General features: G+C 42.2%; 1 protein-coding gene and 2 long non-coding RNA genes across 3 annotated transcripts in view; all 3 read left to right on the forward strand.

Moving 5' to 3' along the window:
- The window catches only part of LOC145424019 (uncharacterized), a 103,869-nt gene that overhangs the window by 48,670 nt on the left and 37,335 nt on the right, over positions 1–17,864 (forward strand). The window lies entirely within an intron of this gene.
- Positions 4,690–7,804, forward strand: LOC145424081 (uncharacterized). The gene is made up of 2 exons (XR_013905037.1): positions 4,690–4,819; positions 7,204–7,804. It is a non-coding gene; the product is annotated as an uncharacterized LOC145424081 (long non-coding RNA).
- On the forward strand, positions 9,847–14,962 carry LOC145426126 (protein NLRC3-like). Its single transcript, XM_080299648.1, has 3 exons — positions 9,847–9,862; positions 11,091–12,885; positions 14,076–14,962. The coding sequence occupies exons 1-3, from the start codon at positions 9,847–9,849 to the stop codon at positions 14,341–14,343; spliced, it is 2,079 nt and encodes a 692-aa protein (XP_080155774.1). The 3' UTR covers positions 14,344–14,962.

Raw genomic sequence — 17,864 nt, forward strand, 5'->3', positions numbered from 1 at the left:
TTAGTGTAGTAAGTCTCTGTGTTTAGTCCGCGTCTTTGAGTCTGTGTCATTACGTGTATGTGTTTCCTGTTTTACTTTGAAGGGCTCTGTCTTATGTCAGTGTGTTCTGGTTACGTTTCCCCTGCCTTGTCAGTTATCATGTATTCCAGGTGTGTTCCCCTCCTGTTTCCCATCCCCTGATTCCTGGCATGTGTTTTTATAGTGTGTGTTACCGTGTCCTCGTTGCTGGTTCGTCTGTGTTGTTTCCCCTCGGTCTCCCTGCATGTATTTCCCCGGACCTCCCTGCACCGTCATTCCTGGTTTGTGTGTTAGTTTACCCAGTTTAGGTTTCAGTTTCATGTTCCTAGCGCCTTTGTTGTTTGCATTTTTGTTGTTAATAAACACTCACCTGCACCAGAGCTGCCGCCTTTTGGTCCTATATATATTCCACACGGCTTGCCCCCGCAAACCGTGACAATTTGTCTCTCAGAAACAGTTCCTAACTTCAACTCATTTTTGTTTTGTCATGTTTTGTTCTTTACATTGTCTTTCTTCTATATAATTGTTAAACATTTAATAAATATGTCTACAAAAAGCTTTTAAAAATCAGACATTTCACACAAACACCCAAATGATTTCTGACTGATGAAGGGGGCTGAAGGTGCCCTGCTCTTGCCCAGCTTCTGCTGCTCTCTCCCTGCTCACTGTCAGCAGCTGGCAGCCTCGGTCCTGCCTGAGACTCTTCATCTATCAGTGCCAAAGAATATGGGAAATAGCAACGCACAACATGCACATTACAAAACAAGCACATGAATCAGCATTACATTCATTAGTGAAGTGCTGACGTTCGTTCCTAAACTTTGGGCCTTAATTAACATCACTGTGAACTAATGTTTGCTTTGCTTCTTAACCAGTGAAGCAGCGAGGGGCTTTCTGAGGTTCCTGCTCGTAAATGCCCAAAATGAGTCGAGTATTTCTCTGCAACTACAAACTCTGCTTTCATCAGAGGTGTAAATATTACAGCACTGTGTCAGAGTCACTGAGGCTGGAACACAGAAAAAGGAAGTAGATGTATTTATTTTTAGACTTTATTGCCTGGAATCACTTTAAAAATACGCTTTGGGTCACAATTAACTGCAGAAAACCAGGAATCCACATATGAACATTATCTGTGCAGAGATTTATGCTTCTGAAGGTAAACAGTGAAAACTTGCAGCACTAAATGCACAGATAGCCAGGCGTTTCACATTTTGGGACCATCTGCCAGTTTTCATTTCTTAGGTATTGAAGAGCAGAAATGATTGAATTTTATTTACATGCTTAAAAATGTTTGCTTTTGAATATTATTTGAAGAATTACCCACACACTCAGGCACTGTGGGCCTGTTTCCCTTTGCACAACCGAGTGTTGGAAACGGGCCTTTTCTCTTTAAACTCTGAGGGGCTGTAACTTTGGCTTCTATTGGCAGATTTGCATGATTGACCCTCTTTTTAAAATAGTTTTAGCCAAGAGAATCAAGCTAACATCACTGTTTTTACGTCAGCTCACGTCACACGAGCTGTTTCAAGAAAAGTCCTCCTGTCACACAGCAATGCCTACATGAATCACACCACTCTGCTTAAATAATAATAATAATGTTTAGTGAAGCAGGTGAAGCAAAGGGCTGCTTTTAATAGGCTGGGAGACCCAGGTGTGCTGCTTTAGCTGCTGAGCCTCTCATGCTAGCCTCCATCTATAAGCTGGGATCACAGGAGCACTGCAGTCCTGACTAGATCAAGGATTGTTATTCATGCAGGTGACAAAAGTTTACATTCACAGAGTCATAGGATTGAGCCTGGTTTGAAAAGCAGCTGTTTAATGCAGCTGCTTAGAGTTCACACACAGTAGAAGAATCAGACTTGAGTCACATTTCAAACACTGGAAAAATACTCAGCAAGTAACAATGAAAACAGCACAGACTCAGTATATCCTGTTCAGTCCTGTGTTTGATATGAATGTGCTGTTCAGAGAGGATCTCATGTCCTCTTTTACAAAGCCTTTGTTTCATGATGTTTGTGTATAAATGAATGTAGGTGTGTTTCTAAGTGTGAAGGAGCCCTGGGAGAAAAGACTGAAGCTTGTGCCAAAGAACAAACAGGAAAGAAAGATCAGCATTAATGAAGACGAGCACAGAAGGAGCCCAAGCACGTGTTGCTTTTTCAGATTTCTCTAAAAGTGTGTGTTCATTTGTTCCATCCTTCACAACAAACAACAGCTGACAGACACACATGCACTCTGTGTCACTTCACAGGGGCTGATGAAAGTGGACACAGTAAAGGGAGAGCTGGACCTGCTCTACACATCCTGCACTCTGTTAACAGACTTTATTCTGCAGCATCAACAGATAAAAATATATGAAGATATAGAAACGTTTAACATTGTGACTGTTCACATTAGTGAAGCTGTTACTTTGCTGCCAGGTGGGAAAAGAAGCCTAAAGCTGAGTCTGATTAAACATCTGCTGCACCAGAGAGTTTCATGGCCCTGCTTTATCCTGTGCTTGCTGACCACCTCGTCCTGAAACCTCTTCATCATCCTCACAGTTGTGTGAAGAAAGAGGGAAGCAGGTGGAAACCATCTGTGCTGCTGTGTTCACTTGTGTGTGTGCGTCTATGGTCATATCTAATGTGTACCTACAGACAAACACAAACACCTGGCATTGCACAAGAGTCTCTATGGAGCAACCTGCAGATGTCAGAGATGTGATTAGAGGGTAAAGTGGACTAGTGAGAGCATCTATGTTGTTGTTGTCTGCTGGGGGACAGCATCAGCTCCAGAGATGCATCAGGATCAGCAAACTAATCTGCAAGGCTGCAAGTGTCACTGAAGGAGTTTGAGTCAGTGAGGGACTCAAACTCACACAGCTGGTCAAGAAGGCTCAGCAGCTGCTGTATTTCCTGAGGAGGCTGAGGAAATTTGGTATGTTGGCCAAGATCCTCAGCAGGTTCTACAGCTGCACTGTGGAGAGCAGCCTGACAGCTGCATCACTGCATGGTACGGCAGCACTACTGCAAACCGCAAACGCCTGCAGAGAGTGATAACAACTGTGGAGAAGATCATCAGGACCCCGCTGCCCTCTCTGCAGAGCAGCTACCATCACAGAGTCCAGAGGAGAGACACACCTCTGCCCTCGAGACGAAGGTTCAGAAGTGTGAAATGTAGAACATCCAGACTCAACAACTCCATCTTCCCCACTGCTATCAGACTCCTGAACAGCTGACCGACCTCAAACTGCAGTTTGCACATCAGGTCACTTTGCACACTAAGTTCATTTTGCACATTAAACTCCATGTACATCCATGTACATCGACATCTGCAGACCACACGTGTCTTCAGTTACTTATTTGTACTTATTTGCAGTTATTTATCTTTTTATTTTATTTTTTTAAGTTATTTCTTATCCTTATTTTATCTTTTTATTTATTCTTATCTTGTTCTTTTAACCATTATCTAACTTGGCATTGTGCACGGTGTGTTTAGATTCAGTTTAAATTCAGGGACACGGAGCCCCTGTTGATCCTCTACCTAATCACACGAGCTACGGTGTGAGAACGGGTGTGGGTCTCAATCAGCCAAGGTTTTGGGTGAACCCATTGTGAGATCTAGCCCCACGCTATCATGTGATTTCCTGTGATCAAATGTCCCAGGATGTGAGTGGGCGTTAAGACGTCCATGTCCCTCTTCAAGCAACTTAAAGAAGTCCAGACGCTTTTCTTTCCAAGCTCCTTCAACAACATCATTCATAGAACAGCTTCCAGCTTCTTTTGCTCGGCTACAATTTGGATGGATTTGCATTTAAAGATGCAACAAGACTAAAATGGTTAGGGTCAGGAGGTCAAAGGTCAGAGCTCCTGTGGGTCTGAGGGCGGCCTCACGCTGGAGAAGGATGAAGGAGTCTGACCTGAGCCAGTGTTTGACATGAACACATCAGCACTGCTGTCAGTGAGCCTAACGACAGCCGTTAGCATCATTTCAGTGTTTCAGTCATAAAAACACTTCCTGTCACTGTGGTAGTTACAGTGACATCATGCAGTTTGTGCTTTGACCTCCAGAGGGCGACAAATCAGCACAGACAGAGAGCTCCATTCAAACTTTGCTGCCATCAGGAATAATTCTTCAAATATAATCATCAGTGTTTGAGCAGTTATGATATCAGGGACAATCTAGACATGTGTGACAATACTGAACATGTCACATGACACACCTCAAACATCATGTGATCCACTCTCAGTCTGCACTTTCATTCATGACTTCAACAGGTTGAAATGAGCTTTGAAGAAACATCAGTGAAATAAATCTTTCATGGATTCATGTGAGCAGCAGATGAACTTTGTACCAACAACATCTTCAATAACAGAGTCTGAATGAAGCTCAGGTGTTGATGCTGCTCACTGATTGGACGCTTGGTTTCAGCTCTGCTCTCAGTCTTTACTGCACAGGTGAAGGTAGAAAGTGTGACTGGATCTATAGACTGGAAACAGAGAAACATGCTGAACATTTGAAGCTTTGCAGCAGAAATGTTCATGTTACAAATACAGCAGAGCTGATCTGGGATCAGTGTGTTCACACCTGCAGCTACAACAAGGTTTCATGTCTCCACACGTCAGCATGTGAACTTTACTCTGACTCAGTCTGAGCAGTCAGACGGCAAGTTAACACATCAGCACACACAGAGCTGAGCCCCTCCCACCTGTGCTGAGTTTCAGGTGGAGCCCCGCCTCCTTCCAGGAAGCAGCTCACCTGTGTGTCCGTGTTTAGTGTCCAGGTGTGGAGTGGAGCTTGTTGTTGGTGTGAAGAAACTGTAAGTTTGCTTTGTTTCCTCCTTTAACAGTTTGTCTTTAGGAACTTTACTGTTTGTTCAGCTCGTGTTTGATTTCTTCACACAACAAACTGTGTGTGTTTGTATTTCCGGTCTCTCCATTAAAGTCAGTGTGTAATGTTTCCTGGCTAACATCAGCTGTGTGCAGCTTAGTTCAGCACAAATCTGCCGCTCCATAGTTCACGGTAACGGACTCACAGCTGGACCAACGAGGCCGAGTGTGTCCGCCACTCTGAGCTACGTTCGTGTTTGTGTACTTGTAGTTTGTACTTTGAGTTCACTCAGAGCCCACAGAGGACGCAGCGTACGTGATGACGTCACAGCCCTTTACCTCCTTTACTGTCACTGTGATTAATATTTACACACGAGACACCTGCAGAGCTCTGACGCTAAGCTAGCACACAGCATGCTAACACTAAGCTAAAGCTAAGCTAGCCAAGAACCCAGAGTGAGGTTAAAGCTAGTGATGGGCAGATGAAGCCTCATGAAGCACTGAAGCTTTTCATCCAATTGGTTCACCCCAACGCGAAGCTTCTTGAAGCTTCATTTGCTCTAGTAGGACACCTACTGGACGTAAAAATATTAGTTGGCATGAATTTGAAGAGTGTGGCCTTTTTGCACACAGCCTGTAAATGTCAACAACAAAAGGAGTGTGTAAAACATGTATATTGTAGTGATGCAGTGTACTGTGTATATTTATACTGGCAGTATGGAACATGATTATTTGGAAATGCCTAAAATGGAAATGATCATATACTGTGAGGTGAGGTGTGGACAGTGGTTGTGCTTTTGTAACATTGAGGCAAGGACAGTGATTAGTGTTTAGGGGACACATCATTGGTTTTTGTTAAAAAGAAACAGTTTCTCCACTGTGGCAGGTCGTAGGCGATTTTTTTTTCTAAACTGTCTCTAACTCTCACTAACCGCAACTCTCCATCAAACGCCCACATTTTGTCTGAGGGGTTTATATCGCTGTCATAGCTCGCGGCAAAGTTCGAACCGCTTCCTGAACCAGTCACGTGGTACAGCCGGGCAGCGAGGCTTCGGACGTCATCATTTTCAGCTCCTCCCATAAATGAAGCAAGCCTGGATACGCGCTTCGCGGAAACGCCCCCTCCATTACTCGACACACGCTTCGAAGCCTCGATACAGAACGTCACATCACTAGTTAAAGCTGAGTAAACACTGACCCCAGACCAGCACCGTGATAAAGTGAGCTGCTGCTGCTGAACTTGAACAGGTAACAAAGTGATGAGCAGTCAGGCTGCAGGTTTCTACCTGTTCATGTTTCTACAGTAGAATCACTTTGAAGTGTCTTTGTGCTGTTTCATCTTTGATTTGTGTTCATAAACACTCAGAGAAACATCACGTGACCTCATCAGGATCTGTGTTGGTGTGTGGGGCTGTACCTCAGCTTTATGTTGTTACATGCTCATTTGTTCATTTTAACATCAAAGTAATGTTATGAGGAGTAATGAAGTAACGTACTCCATTACTTTTAATCAAAGTGTTCTGTGTAATATGTGTAATAATGACTGTTTTGAGTAATGACCAACACTGATCACAACAAAGAGGAAATGCCTCCAACATGCACAAACATTTGAGCCACAACATGCAGTTAATGTGCACAAATGTCTTTGATATGCTGCTCAGTGATGGTGGTGACTGTCAGAGCAGAGCTACTGAGAATCAATAAGTAATATCAATGATGGGATCAGAATCACTAAATTCTTCTCATCCCTGTCAGTATCATACATGTGCTGTATAATGTGATAAATGTAGAGGTGCTGGCTGTTCTCTCACTCTGCTGTTTAGCTGTAAAGGACGCCTCCCTGCCTTTGTCTCATTCATGACCTTTAATAGTCTCTTCTAACATGCAGAGATCTGTATGATCTGTTTCATAGAGTCTAACCAGCCTGTACAGGTAACAACAACAGTCACTGCATCACTGACACACAAACGTCATCTCTGTCAATAACAACATTCATACATGGAATAAAAACACATCAGTGGATCATTGCTGGAGCTGATGTTTGTGCTCCTGGTGCAAAGGCTCTCAGTTTCCTCCTTGAAATAACATCAGTGGTGGGTCAGCGACATGCTTTCTTTCCCTCTCAGGTTTAAATATCTGGGACTCTCCACCGTTTGGTTTTAGAGCTGAAGAAGCTTCTCAGATGAAACGTCTTCCAGAAACTTAAAGACGTCTCTTTTCTCTCCAAGCTCCTTAGATCACATGACCTGGATGACTGAACCTACAGACATATTGACCTGGTTTCATGGTCACATGACAGGTCAGAGGTCAGCGACTGTAACTCAGTTCCTCCTGTTAATGTGAACTCACTGAGTGTTTGTGGTTTACCTCTCAGACTGACTGAAGATGATGATGGAGGAAGAGGAGGACAGAGCAGAGTCTGCAGGGCCCAGCTGTCCGTCTGTGAGGAGTGACCGGTCCAAAGATCAAAATCCAGGCTTCAGTGGTGAACCTGGAGCAACGAGGTCAGAGAGCTGAACTCACTGAGTAACAGAAATAATTCTGCACTGACATTATAATCAGTGTTGACTCTGGTTGATTGTCTGACTGTGTTTGTGAGCTGAGAGGAAATGAAAATGAGTTTATAACAAAAATCAGTTTTGTCCAGTTTTCCTGTAAAAAGCTGAACTCTAATCTAAGAGGATGTTACTGACAGGAAACAGCTGCATTATCTGCAGTCTGTGTGATCACAGCTGCTTCAATCATGTTTGTGTCTGCAGAGGTCAGAGGTCACAGTCTGCAGGGTCCAGCTGTCCGTCTGTGAGGAGTGACCGGTCCAAAGAACACCCTCCAGGCTTCAGTGGTGAACCTGGAGCAACGAGGTCAGAGAGCTGTGATGACTCCTTTACATGTTTGTGTTTCCTGGATAAATATGACCTGAAACATCCTCAGATTGTTACAAAGATTCATTAAAAAGAAAACAATGAAAGAGAAAAGATCCAAATGTTCGACTTGGTCATTTGCTGTTTGAGGACAGTGATGCTCATATCTGTGGGGAAAGTGTGACCTGAGTGGGTTCATGTTTGTCTTTAAAGAACAGAGCTGCTCTGATTCTCTTTGTGTCTGATCTGTTAAACAGTCTGAGAGGTCACACAGAGACCCAGCAGCTAAAGCCTGGATCATACTGGCTGCTGTTACTCCATCAGGACAACACTGAACCACAGTGGTGTGGATGTAGTGGATAAATCCCACCATACTGATGCTCAGAGTTAACCACAGGGAACAAAACCAGATGTTACCTTCAGATTGTGACCTTTGGAGTGGACGATGCAGATTTCAATAGAGAATAAATGTTGTTGTTTTTCAGCTGTGAAGAAAGAATCTAATTTTCTGAACTTAAGAATTTATGATGCTGGAAACAACATGGAGACTATAACACAACATTTCCACTGTGTTCATAGAATGAATGTAAAACTGTCAGACATTCATTAAATATGCAAAATGTCTACAGAAGCATCAGAGGGTCAGACGTGAAGCACTCAGTGATTTTGATCAAATGACTCATCAGTTATTGATCTGTACTACACTGATCTACCACGTTAGTAAAGCTGGTGTTCTGGTGGTGGAGGGAGACTCGGATCATGTTCTGGTTTTGGAGCAGTGATCTGCTGATGGTTCAGTTTGATGAGCTTCTTCAAAATCATCCCTGACATCACCACTGAAAGGACGTCCATGAAAACAGACTGAAAATTACTGATATGTTCACAATCTGAGAGTTTAAAACTTGACAGACTTGATTCAGATGAAGTTATTTGAGCAGAAACTCCTGGATCTTTATCCTGTGTTGATCTAATCCTTCATGGTTCCTCCACAGAGTGGAGCAGCAGAGCTCAGAGGTTCCCAGTGGTCAGTCTGCCCAGCAGCATCAAACACAGCTGGACTCCATATTTATGGTCTGTACATGTACAACAACTACTTTAATATTAATAATAATGCATTTATTTATAGGTCCCTTTCAGAACACCAAGGACTCTGTGGACTAAATGACCAAAAGAAACAAACTTTGAAATCAGACGGTGCAAATGTGATCACAGGGAAACGTTTTAAACATCGAGGCTTTAAACAGAAACCAAAGTGAAACAGTTTGTAGTCGAGATCAGTGGGGATGAAGCTGAATAACTGTTTCTTCAATAACTTTGATCTCTTAAAAAAGAAAAACCAGCTGAAAGTCTGGCTGCTCTTATGAAAAGTACAGAGAAATTATGGGTCGCTCAACACTTGTGCACAATATAAGAGTTTAAATAAATCTAAAGAATAACTCAAAGTCCTACAATCATACTGATAAAGTCATCTACAGCTAACTATCCAAGTGGATTTGTTTAAGACAGCTCCATCTGCTGGTGGCCCTCTGCAGGTGCATGAAAGGGGCGTGTTTATAGTGAAAGTAGTAGAGAAAGTAAACCCCACGGGAAGGAGGAGGACTCTCAGCAGCTTCCAGCTCATATTCAGACATTTGACTTCTCACTGAAAGCAGCAAGTTTGAGTGTCTGTACCTTAGTTAGAAGAGATAACATGTCAGTAGTAATTAGAGTTGATTGAGCAATGCTGTCCTTGTAATGTAGTTTATGATTTTTATGGACAAGTCCAGTTTTTCTGTAGAGCCTCTCAAGTTGGTGACAGCAGCAGTGGAAGTTCACGTGTAAACCAGAGCAGCAAATCAGGTCCAAATGTGTTGTTCACAGTGAGTGGGATCATCATTGGCTGCTATGTTAACCTCCTGCAGCAGGATGTCTTTGGTCAGAGAATGGATAGATCACTAAGTCATTGTTGAGTTTAGGGAGACAGTAGACAGTTGGAGGAGGTTCAGCCAGTTGACACACAGTAGATAAAATAACTGAAGGCAGGAGCAGACACCTGTATGACTTTCCACCTCTCACATAGCTTATTGTCCCTGGGCAGCGCCACAGGGCTGGTAGATGTAAACAAAGCTGGAGGAGAGGATTTATTCATCTGAGAAAAGTCACAGAGTTGTGTCTTGATGCTCAATCATCCAGGTACGTAAATCCCAAAAAGCTTGATTCTGTTCATCTGGATGTTTTCAGTGGGAGAAACGTTTCATCATCATCAGGTGACTTCTTCAGTCTCAGCTGACTGCAGGTTTCAATCTCATAAACAGGACATTTGTATGACTGAAACCAGCCCACTGAAGGAACAATGGGCTGGGAGGTCAGTTCATTGATCATTGGTACGCATATTGTCAGGACCATTGATCAATGGTTGTTGATCAATGGTCATGAGTCCAGTTCACAGAGAGCTGGGGAATGGCTGCAATCACAGCATGTAAGATGGTGACAGTTGTACCCTTAGGCCCCTCCTCCATTCAGAGATGGTCTTTTCACATAAATGGCCTCCTTGACTCCGCCCTCAAACCAGCGTTCACATTTACTCAGGACCTTCTTGATGTGAAGTTCTTCTGCTTCGCTGGCTGCTGTGTCTGTGGGGATGGTGTTTGTTCTGTGTTGTAGTGTCCTGATGACGCCCAGTTTGTGCCCCAGTGGATGATGAGAGTCAAACCTTAAATACTGATCTGTATGCGTAAACAGAGTGAACCTTTAAGACCAGTTGTCTGTACGATCAACTCAGTCACCTGAAACATCTCCAAGTTTCTGGCTTTGATCATCAACCTGTTGGTAGTTCAGCTCTGAACACCAGTGAAATGTTTCTCCCACTGAAATCGCTGCATTCATATGAACAGCATCAACGTTTTGGGATCATGAGTTGTGGACAAAGTCTCAGTTAATCAGATAAAGTCAAACCTATAATTGGTAAAGAGTTCGTGGATGATATGCCCCTTGATCGTAAAGAAGTGGATGTTGTGTGGACTAAAGTTCAGAGTGGTGGGTCATTCATAAATATTCTGTTCCAGCTGCTGGAGGACAACATCATCACTTTTGTGAAGAACGAGCTGAAGAAGATCCAGAAGGCTCTGAATCCAAATAAGCCCCAGTGCTTGGAGTTTCAGAGGGAGGATGATGAGCAGAGGAGAAACAGCAGAGAGGCATTTGTGAAGATCACAGTGGACTTCCTGAGGAGAATGAAGCAGGAGGAGCTGGCTGACCGTCTGCAGAGACGTAAGAGGATTTATCTAAAGATTTAAGCTGCTGGATAAATGAGACACTTGTGACACCAGTGTGTTCAGTCATTTCTCAGTGGGTCAGAAATTGTCATCAGCATTTTGTAAAATGTGATTGTTAAAGTTGTATTTTTATTATTATTATTCAGAACTTCCAGCTGCTGTTTGTCATCGTAACCTTAAGTCTAAGCTGAAGAAGAAGTTCCAGTGTGTGTTTGAGGGCATCGCTAAAGCAGGAAACCCAACCCTCCTGAATCAGATCTACACACAGCTCTACATCACAGAGGGAGGGACTGCAGAGGTCAATGATGAACATGAGGTCAGACAGATTGAAACAGCATCCAGGAAACCAGACAGACCAGAAACAACCATCAGACAAGAAGACATCTTTAAAGCCTCACCTGGAAGAGATGAACCAATCAGAACAGTGCTGACAAAGGGAGTGGCTGGCATTGGGAAAACAGTCTTAACACAGAAATACAGCCTGGACTGGGCTGAAGACAAAGCCAACCAGGACATCCAGTTCATATTTCCATTCACTTTCAGAGAGCTGAATGTGCTGAAAGAGGAAAAGTTCAGCTTGGTGGGACTTGTTCATCACTTCTTTACTGAAACCAAAGAAGCAGGAATCTGCAGCTTTGAAGACTTCCAGGTTGTGTTCATCTTTGATGGTCTGGATGAGTGTCGACTTCCTCTGGACTTCCACAAAACTACAATCCTAACTGACCCTAGAAAGTCCACCTCAGTGGATGTGCTGCTGATAAACCTCATCAGGGGGAAACTGCTTCCCTCTGCTCACCTCTGGATAACCACACGACCTGCAGCAGCCAATCAGATCCCTCCTGACTGTGTTGGCATGGTGACAGAGGTCAGAGGGTTCACTGACCCACAGAAGGACGAGTACTTCAGGAAGAGATTCAGAGATGAGGAGCAGGCCAGCAGGATCATCTCCCACATCAAGACATCACGAAGCCTCCACATCATGTGCCACATCCCAGTCTTCTGCTGGATCACTGCTACAGTTCTGGAGGATGTGCTGGAAACCAGAGAGGGAGGACAGCTGCCCAAGACCCTGACTGAGATGTACATCCACTTCCTGGTGGTTCAGGCCAAAGTGAAGAAGGTCAAGTATGATGGAGGAGCTGAGACAGATCCACACTGGAGTCCAGAGAGCAGGAAGATGATGGAGTCTCTGGGAAAACTGGCTTTTGATCAGCTGCAGAAAGGAAACCTGATCTTCTATGAATCAGACCTGACAGAGTGTGGCATCGATATCAGAGCAGCCTCAGTGTACTCAGGAGTGTTCACACAGATCTTTAAAGAGGAGAGAGGACTGTACCAGGACAAGGTGTTCTGCTTCATCCATCTGAGTGTTCAGGAGTTTCTGGCTGCTCTTCATGTCCATCTGACCTTCATCAACTCTGGACTCAATCTGCTGGAACAACAACAAACAACATCCAAGCGGTCTAGTTTTTTTAGAAAAAAAGAGTCTCTCCACCAGAGTGCTGTGAACAAGGCCTTACAGAGTCCAAATGGACACCTGGACTTGTTCCTCCGCTTCCTCCTGGGTCTTTCCCTGCAGACCAATCAGACTCTCCTACGAGCCCTGATGACACAGACAGGAAGTAGCTCACTGACCAATCAGGAAACAGTCCAGTACATCAAGGAGAAGCTCAGTAAGAATCTGTCTGCAGAGAAAAGCATCAATCTGATCCACTGTCTGAATGAACTGAATGATCGTTCTCTAGTGGAGGAGATCCAACAATACAGGACTTCAGGAAGTCTCTCCACAGGCAAACTGTCTCCTGCTCAGTGCTCAGCTCTGACCTTCATCTTACTGTCATCAGAAGAAGATCTGGATGAGTTTGACTTCAAGAAATACTCTGCTTCAGAGGAGGCTCTTCTGAGAATGCTGCCAGTGGTCAAAGCCTCCAACAAAGCTCTGTGAGTAAACATGTTGTCATCGCTTCATTGTTAAAATCATGGGAAATAAATCAGAAATGCTGAGTTCAAAGAGCACTGTAACATTTTTTTAAAATAGTAAATTAAATGATCATCAGTCACTCAGTAAATATATGGTAGTTTTAATGTTTCACTCCAGCATTTCTAAAACACACTTTGTTCTGTAACTCTTATCAAAGGACAATCCAGACCCAGCCTATAAGAACATGAGCTCTGATGCTTCAGCCCCTCTGACAGGTTTATTATCCTCAGCTTGTTCATTTGTCTCCAACTCCAGGAGTTTGGTTGTTTTATTCTAAAGCACAAACTTCACCTGCCAGACTTCACCTACATCTTTTTCTGATGTTCATAATTTAAGTTCAAGTTTGTATCTCACTTTCAGTGCACACCCTCCCTTTTTAAATATAAATCTCTGCTGTGCTGTCATGTTTTCATCCTGTATGGAGGGAGAAACTCGGTCTTCATTACTGAAATTGCCTCTAAGGTCGTGTTTCTTGTCAGTAACCATATGTAACTGTAAGGCTTCCATAACCAGTGTTATCACAGAATTACAGTGGGTTCACTCTGGGTCCTCTACAGTTTCTTCCCACTGTCCACAGACATGCAGTTAGGTTACCTGGTGATCTAAACTTCATGCAGGTGTGAGTGAGAGTGGTTGTCTGTCCCTCTGTGGGCTTAGTGGAAGAGACTGGATGGATCTCTGCTTTGTCTTTGATATATGCTGACAGCAAACATTCTCCATGAAGTCTGCATTTCAGCTCATCTCCTTTATACACACCTTTAACAGGAAGAGTTTTATACAGCTAGTGTTTAAAATCAAGTGTTATTCACAATACACAGGTAATGAGCATGATTATTGAATTAGTAAGATTTTCTAAAATAATTGTTTTAGTTAATATTGTATGACAGTGTACACAGAATTATTAGCTCAGTAGGCAGAGTGGTCGCCCCCTCATAAGGTCAGGGGTCGAATCCACCGAATAGTTACCTTGTGGTACCCCTGAGCAAGGTACCATCAAGGTACCAATCATGTGCACTGGACTGGTAGCACTCATAGTCTCATAGGTTTAAATAAATTTTAAAAAAAAAGGGTTCAACATATAAACAAATTTAATTTGATCACATATATTGTTTGGTTTTTTTTGTTTTTGTTTTTTTCCTTTCTCTCACAGACTGAGCAGCTGTAACGTCTCAGAGAAAGGCTGTGAAAATTTGTTGTCAGTGGTCAGCTCCCAGTCCTGTAGTCTGAGAGAGCTGGACCTGAGTACCAACAGCCTGAAGGCTTCAGCAGTAAAGCTTCTGTCTGCTGCAGTGGAGAGTCCACATGCCAAACTGAATGTTCTGAGGTCAGATCAATTTGTATTATGTTTAGTTCTGTTTGTTTATGTGTTTGATGTTTGTTTTTCTTTATGTCTTTATCCAGTTATCCTTGTTTCATAGCATTTTTATTCATTTCAAAGTTAAACAGAAGTTTTACTAACCTGCTCAGCACAAGACAATAAGCTATTGCACCTTGATTACACTTTAACAACAATCTTTATTCATGTTTTTATCTTCAGACTTAACATCTGTGAACTCTCAGAGGAAAACTGTGAAGCTCTGTCCTCAGTTCTCAGCTCACAGTCCTCTAGTCTGACAGAGCTGGACCTGAGTATCAGAAAGCTGCAGGATTCAGGAGTGAAGCTTCTGTCTGCTGGACTACAACGTTTAAACTGTAAACTGAATACTCTGAGGTCAGATCAGAAAACATTTAGTTTTTAGAATTATTAATTAAAGTTCATACATATGATGTTGTATCTTAGTATGTTTATGTTTCCTTTAAAAATAGAAAGTCAACATTTAATGTTGTGAAATGTATTAACAAACTCTACATGAGTACTTGTTTTATAGATTGTCTTTTATTTTTCAGACTGAGTGGCTGTAACCTGTCAGAGAGAAGCTGTGAAGCTCTGTCCTCAGTCCTCAGCTCCCAGTCCTCCAGTCTGAGAGAGCTGGACCTGAGTAACTCTGACCTGCAGGATTCAGGAGTGAAGCTTCTGTCCGCTGGACTAAAGAGTTCACAGTGTGGAGTGGAAACTCTCAGGTCAGGATTCAAACTTTTCCACAGATGATCATTTGAAATGTGACTTATATTATTGTATAAACAGGTAACTTTTACAGCTGTCAAGTGAACTTTTATTCACATTTGAGTGGATAATTGGACTCTGAATTACTAAAAGTTGTTATAGTCATGTCTCTGTTTATTTAAAAAAATACTTCATGCACTGCCTAATTTAAAGATTTAGGCTCCTTTGGGCCCATAATATATATATTTGATTTCTTTGTGAATGAAATTAGGAGGATATTGGCGACTGCTGATTGGCTCGCTGTTTGTTTTTTATTCACAGTACTTAATTTTAAAGGCTGATTTCTCAAAATGAGATGTTTATCTTTTCTTCTACAACACGTGGAGCCACCAAATCTTCTTGCTTCATTTATTCATTACAGTTTGATTTAAAGAATATTAGACTCGTAACATAATAAATATATTTATTTCACTTCTTCTTGAGAGAAAGAAAGGGATGACTGGGTGAGCTCCAGTGGTTCATCCCAGCAGAGAGAGCGGCACACTGGGCTGCAAATGATCACAGTAGTAATGGCCATAGTTTGATAAAACAGGCAGTCTTACCCTGTAGATAATACAGGGTTCTGGTGCCGATGTGGGGGAGGGGAGTCGCCCGGTACTAACTACATACTACTAACTACCTCATTCAGATGTCTTCCCTACTAAACCTGATAAGAAGTAACTGCAGTAGCCTTATAGGTCAAATCAGTTTCACCTGTTAAAGTTAGCTCCACTATTAATTAGGGGTGGGGGAAAAAATCGATACTGTGTAGTATCGTGATATTTTGTTTGCTAATAATGTATCGATACAGGGACAGCAGAAATCGATATTTTGTTACAAACAATTTTTTCTCTGAAGTCAACATGCTCTGGAGTCAGAGCATGTTGACTTCAGAGCATGTTGATCCTTTTTCTGAGCAACAATCCTGACATTCCTTCACTGTCCAAATGTGTTTAACTTTTTTTTTGGCAGCAATAAACATGACAGTTTACTTATTTTAATTTAAGACATGTTTAATTTTAATTAAGTTTGAAACTTTTTTATTTAATGTAAAATTATATATTTTTTTAAATTTACTTTCAAATTCTTCAGTTGCTGAAGGGGCTGCATAGTTTTCATAAATTGCATAGTTCAGAATAGCTATAATTGTACCAGATGGTTGCATTCAGTTAAGTTGGACTAGACTGTAATACAAACCGTTCAGTTTGTCAACAATAAAACTGACTGAAATGAGAGAAAGACTGAGTGTGAGACTTTGATATTAGATAAAATGAATATTGATAAAGTTTACCTTTATGTGCAGAATTTAAATATCGCAAAATATTTTAAAAAATCGCAATAATATCGTATCGTGCGTTAAGTATTGTGATAATATCGTATCGCGAGTTGTATGGTGATTCCCACCTCTACTATTAATGGTGTCACTTGTTATTTCTGGGATGAGTTTAGTAGCCTGAACAGCTGCTTAAAGGAAAGTAATTAAATAATAAAAATAACCTAAGTCCGGGGGAACCTGCAAGAGCTGTTTGCACAAAGAATAATGCTCAGACTTTGAGGTTTTATCGTTTTACACAAGGTTTAAAAATGAATGTCCACAATTGAATTGCAGAAATTGTTATTGAGCTAATACTGATGTAGTTGTTATCTTTGGTAAGGAGAGGTTGGAGGAAGGATGAGCACAGTCAGGCCTAAAGATGCTCTTAATAATAATAATGGATTGCATTTATATAGTGCTTTTCGAGACCCTCAAAGACCCTTTACAATCCCACTACAGGGAGTGCAGAATTATTAGGCAAGTTGTATTTTTGAGGAATAATTTTATTATTGAACAACAATCATGTTCTCAATGAACCCAAAAAACTCATTAATATCAAAGCTGAATGTTTTTGGAAGTAGTTTTTAGTTTGTTTTTAGTTTGAGCTATTTTAGGGGGATATCTGTGTGTGCAGGTGACTATTACTGTGCAGAATTATTAGGCAACTTAACAAAAAACAAATATATACCCATTTCATTTATTTATTTTTACCAGTGACACCAATATAACATCTCCACATTCACAAATATACATTTCTGACATTCAAAAACAAAACAAAAACAAATCAGCGACCAATATAGCCACCTTTCTTTGCAAGGACACTCAAAAGCCTGCCATCCATGGATTCTGTCAGTGTTTTGATCTGTTCACCATCAACATTGCGTGCAGCAGCAACCACAGCCTCCCAGACACTGTTCAGAGAGGTGTACTGTTTTCCCTCCTTGTAAATCTCACATTTGATGATGGACCACAGGTTCTCAATGGGGTTCAGATCAGGTGAACAAGGAGGCCATGTCATTAGTTTTTCTTCTTTTATACCCTTTCTTGCAGCCACGCTGTGGAGTACTTGGACGCGTGTGATGGAGCATTGTCCTGCATGAAAATCGTGTTTTTCTTGAAGGATGCAGACTTCTTCCTGTACCACTGCTTGAAGAAGGTGTCTTCCAGAAACTGGCAGTAGGACTGGGAGTTGAGCTTGACTCCATCCTCAACCCGAAAAGGCCCCACAAGCTCATCTTTGATGATACCAGCCCAAACCAGTACTCCACCTCCACCTTGCTGGCGTCTGAGTGGGACTGGAGCTCTCTGCCCTTTACCAATCCAGCCACGGGCCCATCCATCTGGCCCATCAAGACTCACTCTCATTTCATCAGTCCATAAAACCTTAGAAAAACCAGTCTTGAGATATTTCTTGGCCCAGTCTTGACGTTTCAGCTTGTGTGTCTTGTTCAGTGGTGGTCGTCTTTCAGCCTTTCTTACCTTGGCCATGTCTCTGAGTATTGCACACCTTGTGCTCTTGGGCACTCCAGTGATGTTGCAGC

The sequence above is a fragment of the Astatotilapia calliptera genome, chromosome 3 (genome assembly GCF_964374335.1).
Source record: "Astatotilapia calliptera chromosome 3, fAstCal68.1, whole genome shotgun sequence".
Classification (NCBI taxonomy): Eukaryota; Metazoa; Chordata; class Actinopteri; order Cichliformes; family Cichlidae; genus Astatotilapia; species Astatotilapia calliptera.

Coding starts and splice junctions, on each gene's coding strand:
- LOC145426126 (XM_080299648.1), top strand. Junction 12,886..14,075: donor AAAGCCTCCAACAAAGCTCT/GTGAGTAAACAT, acceptor TTTCTCTCACAG/ACTGAGCAGCTGTAACGTCT.